The 10,724-nt window shown below is 37.9% G+C and overlaps 1 protein-coding gene across 4 annotated transcripts in view; it reads right to left on the bottom strand.

The window, feature by feature from the left end:
- Positions 1–6,486: 6,486 nt before the first annotated feature.
- The window catches only part of smoc1 (SPARC related modular calcium binding 1), a 55,017-nt gene continuing 50,779 nt past the window's right edge, over positions 6,487–10,724 (bottom strand). For 2 of the 4 annotated variants that reach the window (XM_055158034.1, XM_055158026.1), the window contains one exon: positions 6,488–7,165. In XM_055158034.1, coding sequence (XP_055014009.1) covers positions 7,149–7,165 — 17 coding nt within the window. In that variant the 3' untranslated portion in view covers positions 6,488–7,148. Of the gene's footprint in view, positions 7,166–10,724 lie in introns of all 4 variants that reach the window. The other 2 variants (XM_055158040.1, XM_055158046.1) reach the window with 2 other exon arrangements.

The following is a 10,724-nucleotide window of genomic DNA, read 5'->3' as shown; positions in this document are numbered from 1 at the left end:
GGTTTTCATAGTTTATTTTCAACACACTGTTTTGTTTATGTTAAACACTTTGATTTTAAAAGGGACATAGGCCCATGTAAATGAAATCCTATCTTTGGACTTTGGAAAGTACCTGTATAGGGACTGATACTCACCTGGGGGAGGTACATCCTGTTGGGGATATAAAGGTGAGCATGTGTTGTCACTTAGGGAGAGCTGTCAGTGCAAGTGTGTATGGTGCTGTTGCTTTTGATTTAAGTAAGTGTTAAGCTATTTGTTTGAACACTTTATTTGTACTTTATTTTATGCTACACTAAAAGTCTGTTTTAAATACATTTTAGTCACATCAAAGACACTTTTTTGGTTTTAGTCTGCCTCCTACTCAACCATTTCGGGCCAGCTTCCCTACAGTTGTGTTTATAACTTTAATGATGTAGATACGAGTCACAGCTTAAAGGGCACATATTTTACTATTTTTTGATCTATGTTATAATGTTGTTTTCTCATCAAAAACATACCTGCATCATAAGGTGGAACAGAGCATTGTGAGCTTTAGAAATGTAGACAGACAGAAATATAGACCTCATAGCACTGCTATTTTAGTTTAGTTCCTAAAACTCTGAATCACTTCATTAATTGTGCCTATAATGCTCCTTATGTAGTTTTTTATGTTATTTACATTGATTATGTTTTTATGTTTTGATTTAACTGAACTCTTTTACTGTTATGCCCTTTTTGATATGAACAAATGTTTTTTGTTTTTATTATTATTATTATTATTATTATAATCCACGCCCTTGTAATAAAAAGCTGTACTCCATTTTATACCTGCCCAGAAATAGAAATAAGCCATTTTAACTGTGGGTTTCTCCAAGCCAGTAAACAATGAATGTAAAAGGTTAAACTAATTATTGTGGGAAGGGAACATAACCAAATCCATAAATTTTAAACACAACAATAACTTTTAATACTCAGCTTAAAGTATGCACCAAAGGGCATGCATATGGGAAGTTGTAAAATCCACCTTAGAGACACGTGACGTTAGATTTTGGCACATTCAGGTCAACCAGCTTTTTTCAGGCGTAGGTCAGCTGATGGAAGAGAATATGTCTTTTATTTGAAACCAACTGAATGGACCTATCATATCTTAATAATATGGTGTGATAACTTTCAGTTGTTCACAAAAATGCGTCAACATTGTCAACTTTTTAATATTAGCATAGATTTAAATCATATTAAATAGAGTTAAATAAATTGTTAAATTTATTTAAATTAATTATAATAAATTTATAAATTAAGTTTATTTCTGTAAAGAGGCTTAACTTAAGACCAGTATTGAAGCTTTGCATGGTTTATGTCAGTAAGTGTCAGATTTATAACGCAACAAGGCAAAGCACAACATATTTTCAGAGTATTCAAAGTTTAAGTAAGTGTCCACCTGCAAGCTCCTGCAGCTGAGATCCCCATTATGGTGGATACGCCTGTCGAGACAATGACCTTTGACCCTGAGCCCTGGTCCCCGGGGAGATGACCTTGCTGACCCTTTGTTCAAGCAGGTGCTGGTGTGGCTAACCACAGCATTAAAAACAAATGGTGAGCAGTGTGTACACTCTTTGCCCCCACTGCTAATGTTTGGCTAGCGCACAAGCTAATGGGCCTCTCCAATTACCTGTAATAGTGTTTGATCTGCTGCTAAGTGTTTCAATGCACACAAACAATGGAGAAAAATCACACAAGATTGCATATTATTACTTATTATAGTGTGCTGTATTAAGGTCTCAAATGAGATTTGGATTTTAAAATATTAGTTACAGTAATTCATCTCTATAAGGTCAAGAGTTGTCTCCAACTGGTTCTAATGTTGTGAAAGTGCAAAATAAAATGTTTGTGACAAATAAGTTTTCAATATCTGTTTTACTGTTAAAAATTATTTATCCAATGTAATATAGTCTATTATGAGACAGTGCTGATTCAGAGTGCTACCACAAGAGGGAGGAGTGAGCAACTTATGTTCCTTATGGCACTCTACCCTCCTCACATAGCACCTGCACACACAGAGCACACACAGGGGTATGGGCTTCCTGGGTAGCTCTTTGGAACATTTCAACACAATAGAGTCACATGGGTGTGCTTGTGTGTGTGTTTTATCAATTTAGGCAAGGCAAGTTTATTTGTATAGCACAATTCGTACAAAAAGTAATTAAAAGTGCTTTACAGAATAAGAAATACATTAAAATCATAATAAAAACAAATCAAAACATAAATAATCATGAAGATTAAAATTAAAAAAGAGATACATAAATTGGAGAGAAGAGTGCGGAATGAAAACCTTTCAGTTATATGCACAGTCAAACAGAAATGTTTTGAGCCTAGATTTAAACAGCGTCACAGAAGAGTCTGTCTCACATGTTCAGGAAGACTGTTCCAGGTTTTAGCTGCATGAACCTGAAACGCTGACTCCCCTTGTTTAGTCCTGACTCTGGGCACCAGCAGGAGGCCGGTCCCTGAGGTCCTCAGAGTGCGAGATGGTTCATATGACACTAACATGCCACAGATGTACTTTGGTGCTCGGCCATGGAGAGACTTGTACACAAGCAGAGCTGCTATAAAGTCTATTCTCTGAGCCACAGGATCCAGTGCAGAGACCTGAGCACAGGACTTATGTGCTCGTACTTCCTAGTTCGAGTAAGGACCCGAGCTGCAGCGTTCTGGATGTTCTGCAGTTGTCTCACAGCTCGTTTGGAGAGGCCAGTGAGCAGACCATTACAGTAGCCTAACCTACTGGAGACAAACGCATGGATAAGTTTCTCCAAGTCTGCTTTAGACAGTAAACCTTTGATTTTTGCTATGTTTTTAAACTGAGAATTTAGTTCTCAGTTTAGGCTATATGTTTGAAACTTTCATTGCTGTTTGTTAGAGGTACAGGTGAGAGAGAAAGAATCCTTTGTAACTTGAAAATACCACTAGGGTTTGATCTTGATTTGGTCTTGACTTGGTCAGTGGAATAATGTCAAATGGACATTTGCATCATGACCAGTTGGGGGCACTGCTGCACCCTTCCTGTCCTTGATCTTTTGAGTCTTTTTAGCAGCTCAGACTAAATTTGACATTGCCTTTTTAGTGCTTTTGCTTTAGTTTCATTTACATTGATGCATTCTTAGTTTGATGTTGTTTTTATGCACCAATATATTCCTGTATAGCAAAACTGTAAAAAAAAATAAAATAAAATTAATTAATTTAATTTTTAAACAAATTAGAAAAATAAAGGAAATATTTTCTAAGTCGTGTTTGTACTTTTGCAGTACAAGTTTGTGCAGTTCATTTTCATTATCAGATCCTGATGCTCTTTTGAGGCTTGTAGTTTTGGCACTGATAGAAAAATAGCACCTTTCTCTATAGGTTAATGTTTAAAGATGGCCCATTCTTCAGAGTTCATACAGTATACAGAAAAGTATTATTTCCTCTGAATTTCCTAAACATGACTGCGATTGTGAACACAAAAAGAGCAAAAACATTAGAACAAAACACACTGCAATTTGTAATTCATACAACAAATCGCTCCAAATATGGGCAGTTTATTTTTACATTAAAAACATGTGGTTCAGGTGTGCTCAGTTATTTTACGATTGTTCTCAGAACACAGTGCTGTGTTTTACATGAGAGACAGACAAGTCCATGTGGTGGTCCATGAAGGAAGGAGTTAAAAAACAAACAAATAAACAAACAAAACAGTCCCCATGCTTTATCACAATATACAATAATGACAGGGATGCTTGTGGTGGTCATTTACAGTCTAGGACTTCACATTGTTTTGTGTAGAAAAGAAGAACTGTAACTGAAACAAGGGAATGGTGATCAGACATGTGGAAGAACATGGAGACTGGTGATAAACATTGTATTTACTCTGACAGAAACAACAACAAAAGCACTCACTGTTGTGTCTACATTTATACACAAAGTTCACTGTGGGGGTTGGTGAAGACTGCTAAGCCATGATAATAATGCTAAAATGCAGTGGCGTCTGTAAATTAATAATGATCTGTGTAAAATGTGAATGAGCTCAAAGTTTATGGTGTTTCTCTGGTCTTGTCAGCAGCTGTCACCACCAAATGACACACAGCTTTTGCTAGGAATGGTGCTAAAAGTATAGTTAATATGTATCCAAATATTTGATTCAGTAAAAATGACAGTGACTCCTAAAACTTTGATCGTTACAGGGCTTGACATTAACTATATCAAAAGGTTAGATTTAAAAGTGCATGGTGTAACTTTTCTGGTGGAGGGTCTGTAAAATGCTTTTCTCCATAGACATGTTATTGCTTATTTGGAATGTTTCTCAGTATAGTACTGAACCTTTCTATTTTCATGTAGACCAAGTTACTGGTCAGATCTGTGGAGAGGTAGCCCCGCTCACAGTTAGAATGTCTATATATAAAGCTATAAAACCACCTGTAATTGAGTAAATGTAAGGTAGAGCTGTTTACTGTCATACTGTGAAACTTTCAGGCAGAGCACTGACATATCCATAGAAACAAGCAGATAAGGGACCCCCATCCAAAAAGTTACGAAGTGCACCTTTAAAGTTTGGTTATTCATTCAGTCCCACTGGTCACTTTGGCCCTTGTATTTTTATGCACAATCCTCCTCACCTTCTCCTTCTAGTTTGGCTCCAGGTTAATTATGAGGGTTTAGATTAAGTTTGGTCTTGTTTTAGTTGGACTAGTTAGTCCTGGTTGAGTAGATGTTTAGTCCTTGTTTACTCCCAAATTGTTTGTGGTGTGTATGCATAGGGGAATGAATTTATCCTTGGTTACAGTTTGATCCCTGTTCAGACATAGAATAAATGTTACATAGCTTAAAGGTGCAATGTGTAAGTTTCCTGGGGTATAGTCCTTCAACTGTTTGTTTCTATGGAGATGTTTTTGTTTTACCTGGAATTTTCTACAGCAGTGCAATCCATTTGCAAAGACCCAAGCGACACTACAAGGTCAAATTATGTGGAGAGGCAACTACGCTGACAATGAAAATTCATGTTTTTAAGATATTTTTGAGCAATAAAAATACTTGTAATTCACTTAAAGGTTGTATGGAGGATTTTTTTTTTGTTTCAAGTTGTCAATGATAGCATTATAGAGATGCAGTAGCCTTGTAATTATGATGACCAAAAAAAAGAGAATAAAAATTCATCAACTCTGGACGTGGTGGTGCCAGCTAAACATTTGCCAATAGATAACGACATTGCCTCGTTATCTGTTAGCTGACAGGCTGTCAATCAATCTCCCTACGTTTCTAGCGTAACTGACTTGCCTGCGCGCCGCCGGTACGTGGTTTACGTACGCCTGTCACGCAGTCCACAGACTCAAGACGCACAGACGCAACAGTTCTTAGCGGCTTTTTTTGACCTATATCTTCCTCGCAGTTAGCACAAAGTTTGTTGCAATGGCAGACAAGAATCCAGGAGCAGTTAGCCGCAAAAGAAAGTCAGTTTTTGAGATTGCTGAAAGAAGAAGACAAGGGGAAAAGCAACGAAGCCAAACTAAGGTGATTCTTGAAGATTCATTCCAGCGATGGCGCAACTGAAGCAGACGCAGGGTCTAAAGACTGACGCATTGGTCGCCAAATTACTCCTGGACAGGTCACTTCTGCTTATTATGAAAACGTACTTTATTTCCAAGAGCTAGTCAAACGTTTTTCAGGACATGAAAGCGATATCCTATGTCTGAAAACATAATTTTCAAGGCAAAGAAAGAGTCCGCTTGCTGCTGCGTGTTGTAGCTAGTTCATTCGCACTGAATCTCCGTGCACTCTTCTCTGCACCCCTTTCCTGCTCCTCTCCCCGCTGCCCGTTCCGCTCTTCCCCCTGCTCCTCACTTCTCCGGGCACGGAATCTCCGCGCACCGCGCCCCGCTCCCCTCTCCTCTCTCTCTCCTCTCTCGCCTCTTTCTCCCTGCTCCTCACTTCTTGTCCGCGCACGAAATGTCCGCGCACCCGCTCCCCCCGCTCCTCACTTCTCCGTCTTGCCTAACCAACACTGTAGTTACTTGTTTACAAGTCATGTGCAGCGCACCGGCTGTAAACAAACCTGTTTCTGGCATACGGAGGAGGCGGGAGGAGGCGTTTCTACGTAGGAGCTGTAGGGGAGGGGGGGTGGTTTCACGCATGCGCAACATTTGAAAAAGGACAAACAGTCGCTGGATTTCTCGTTCCTTGGAAAATCCTCTATACAACCTTTAATGTGTAATGGATACATTTTATGGCATACTGTGGAACATTCCAGGGAAAGCAGTAACATCTCCATGGAGACAGTTAGATGGCGGAGTTGTATGATACACATTTAAAGTCAGATTTATACTTTTTGTTTTCTTTCTTTCTTAGTTAAGAATGTTTTATTATGATTTAAGTAAATTTCACTAGACAAGTAAAATGATCTGCCAGTGGAACAAAACTTTTATACTGAAAATACATCTTGCTGCACTTTGTATTTTCTAATGTTTCTAAACAAAATCTAATGTTGCTTAAATTAAGAAAAACACACTTAAATTAAGAAAAACATACAAACTCCATTGATAGATCACTCTACTTTTCAAACTGAATCTACTCAAATCAAGTAAAATGTTTTTAATTTACGACATTTAACTTACCTAGATATTGGTTTTTGCAATGAACCCATATTGCACGGGAGGCTAAATAGATAATTTGCAGGTCACCTTTGATCAAAAACACAAGCCACACTGACCAGTGAGCAAAATAGTTAATGTCAAGCCCTGACTGTTATCCACAATACATTTCTTCAAGCTTTCCACTGGTGAATATATTTGAAATAGGAAAATGTAGAATTTACACAATTTATTATCCACAAAATTATGAACACTGTTTTTACAATACAATACATCAGACAGGGAATGTGTCAAAATCAGCTGCAGCTCTTCCAGTGGTGAGCCTGTCTTCTTCTTCACAAATATATTCTCATTTTAGACCTTCAGTCTCTTGCACATACACACACAGTACATAAAAGTACGATGTTGGGCCTGGGGAGAAGAAAGTGCAAATATTCTGGCGCTGTTTCACTTGTTTTTATAAATTACAGGTTTCATATTTTCAGCTTGTGTCTTGAGTTTTCCTCCGTGCAGCGCTCGGACAGGTGGGGTCCCTCTGTGCTCATCGTCTCCTCACACCAGACGACCAACTGCCAACGCACACACACAGACAGTGGGGACAAAGGACACATGTTAACTGAGGGTGCTGACTGGACAGGAAACAATGTAAATGATACAATGATAAAAATGTGTTTAAAGATTGTACTTTTAAACTGTTTTAAACTGTTTTGTGAAGGAAAAGCCCAACCAGGGACAGCAGATGAGAATTAGCACAATCTATACACTCTATATAATTTTTTCCCCAAAACTGGGTTGTGACCCTCAGGTGTGTCGCAAGAGTTTTTTTGGGGGGTCACCTTGTCATGATTTGTCATGATTTATCCTGATTCATCAGCCGGTTTCACTTCGTAGAAACCATCTGACCTCGCAGTGTTAGAATTCGTTCGCTCGGACGGTAGGCAGGGTACTTTTTTATTTTTCCCACATCCTGTAGGAAGAAGGACAATAACGTCTTTTCCCTTGATAAAATTCACCAAATATTCTCTTTGTTCCGGTTTTAAATCCTTGATCTTGGGAATCGTTGACAACACTGAATGTATGGCTGGGGTTTTTGCAAACCATCTAGTGTATTTTGATTCCTGACCTAGTTGCTGGAGAGAAACGAAATTGAGTGGAGGCACTAGGTGGTGCCAGCCTGGCTTATCACGATCTGCATGTTGGTTGAAATGTTAAGACATTGTATAATTTCTAATATTTTTGTAATAATTTTATTGACTATTTTGTTCCAATATTGCTGGTGCAGTTGGATGTTGAAGAGAAAAAGAAAATGGGCTACATTCCAAATAGGCTACTTATAGATCCCTTCTATTGCTGGTTCAGTTACAGTTTTTCATAGTTTAAAACGTGAGTAATACCAACAATAAAATATCCTCATTATTGTTCAATAATAGTCAAATACACCTTTATTTTGTGATTTACAAATAAATAAAAAAGGTTTGTGACTTTTAAAATATGGGTCCCCAGAAAAAAAGTCTGGGAAACACTGATCTATATGAATCGTATCATCTGCATGCTCTGCCTGTGACTATGTATGACTGCATTGTCCCTGTCAAATAAATACATGAATTTATAGGTTAAAAAGTAAAGGTGGGTAAGGTGACCAAGATGTGTACTTCAAAACAATATTACTCGTGTAAATGGTAAATGGGCTCTTTTTTATATTGTGCTTTTCCACCTTCGAGGCACTCAAAAGCATTTTACATCAAGCAACCACTCACCCATTCACCCGCACACTCATACACTTGTGTAAACTGACACTGGAGGTTTCTTCATTGCTAAATAATTCCATCATATATTTGATTTCTGTATGTATGTATATAAAACGTAGAAAGTAGTCAAAATGAAGAAAAAAAAAAAACACTGAATGAGACTTTTGACTGGCAGTGTGCATCTTCTGTCATATTTTGAAGTGGATCAAAGTTTCAAATCTATCTTCTGTGTAAACCCAGAATTTCCTACCTCTCCACTCTCTGACGTCATGAAAAAGACTAGTGATACGCTACAGGATGGTCCTATAAGTCAAGTTGTTTTATGTTGTCCTGCATGTGTTTTCAAACCATACTAGACACAAGATTGACTCCTCTCATGAATCAGACGGGTGAGTTTGGGGCTAAGACGTGAACAGTAGAGACACAGAGAGGAGCTAACACACAGACCGATTGCTTACAGATGTGTTCAGTACTTTGCAAGGGTCCAGGGTAGTCGGATGCTTTTGAGTTTTAATCTTTATGAATTTATTTGCAGGTGAGCTATCTGTCTTGGCCACGTCTTATTTCTGTTCAGTTGCCTCCTTGATTCCTTAGCTGTAAACCCTCCCCACTTTGGAAAAGAGACCAAATAAAAGAGAAGAAGTTCATTTCTCAGTAGATTTGACTGACAGTTGAGGAATAAAGGAGTCAGTGAAATAACTGAACAGATATGGGTCTTGTCTCAATACAAGTTTTATAAAATGTTACTAAAAAACTGCAGAAAATAACTCAAAATCATTCCATCTTTGTTGGTTGTAGTGTTGTTACGATACAAAAATTTCTAACTCACTTTCACGGTAAGGAAATCATCTTTTGAAATAGTCCTGTACAGTCAATTCCTTGTCTTCATGCTATATAACACATGTATACAATAATGCCATTTTGAACACAAAATGCGAACCTGAATTAAATTGTTTTTCACTGCAGTCTGCATAATCTCTGAGTTCTGGCTAAGCATTGCAGGCAATTCATTGGTGACTGGGACTCTACTCAGCAATTCCTATTACATAAATGAAACTAGTGAAAATGACATGGCTAGAAACTCTTACAAATTTAAAAATGTACTCCAGAAAGTGGATATACCAAAATTGCCTTGGGGAGTTTTTTATAGTATGGATTAGTGTATTGTTTTGTTTTTTTATTTGACACTTCCAGTTTGTATTACCCAAACTTTTCGTGGTCTTTCGTAGCCCACATGAGCTCTGTAAAAGCAGCAGGGGGTGGATATCTGCAGGTGTGTGTGTGTGTCAGGGCTCCTTATGTTCCTGTGAAATGGAGGTGCAACTGATTTCATTGGATTTTGAAAGACAAGGTTTAAACCCGAGACTCCGCCGTGTCACGCACGGCACGCCTTTCACTGCTCCATAAATCACATGTTATTCCACAGACAGGAGCTGCACCACTGGACCTGTATTCACATATACTTTAGTGTGCCAGATAAAAGATTACAGTCTATTGTATGGAATCTATAATAACTAATAAGTACAGGAATAGAAACTATAGGATGTTAAGGGTTAAGTTAAAGGGCCAATATTATTATTTATTTTAGATATTATATTACTTTTTTCTGATCTGTTTTATAATGTTGCCTGGAGTTGTATTTGCTGTTGTGATGTCATATGGTAATATGTATGTCACTGTGTTTTTAAACTCCTTACACCTTTACGAGAACCATTTGGATAATTTCAGCCCTGGAAATGCCAGTCTTTCCTGAATAGGGTAAATGTTAACTTGAAAACTACCCCTACGTATATGCAATCACAAAGTGGAACAGCATTTAACATAATAATATAGGACCTTTAAGATGTGTTGCTAATCAAAGAGCCAAGCCAGGCAGTCCTTGGTGTGAAAGGTTTGGGAATCATTGCCTTAGAATATTTAGACTCTAGCTGTAATCTAAACTCTAATTTCTAATTTGAATAATCTGATATTAGTATATTTTAATATCTTCTTTTAAAGGTGCACTGTGTAATTTTTCTTGTATAGGGTCCAACACCAGCTTCTCTCTATGGAGATATTGCCTGGAATGTTCCACAGTATGGTATTACACTTATTCATCTCAATGGAGACTGCAGGTGACACAATAGAGCCAATTACATGTCAGATCTTTAGAGAGGCAAGCCCACTCACAGTAAGAAGGCTTTTTTAAGTAAAAAAAAAACAAAACATGTTATTGATTAAATGCAAGATGGATGCGTTTAATGCTGTACCGGGACAGTCCAGACAAAGCATCAACATCTCCATGTAGATAAGCAGATGGCAACTCCTCCACCAGAAAAGTTACACAGTGAACTTTTAAATTTCTTCTCGCCACTCGCCCGGGTCAGGTCTAAACCATCTT

Source organism: Boleophthalmus pectinirostris, unplaced genomic scaffold (genome assembly GCF_026225935.1).
Source record: "Boleophthalmus pectinirostris isolate CB_2022bp ecotype Guang Dong unplaced genomic scaffold, ASM2622593v1 HiC_scaffold_10, whole genome shotgun sequence".
Classification (NCBI taxonomy): domain Eukaryota; kingdom Metazoa; phylum Chordata; class Actinopteri; order Gobiiformes; family Gobiidae; genus Boleophthalmus; species Boleophthalmus pectinirostris.
This window is presented reverse-complemented; position numbering and strand designations above follow the sequence as displayed.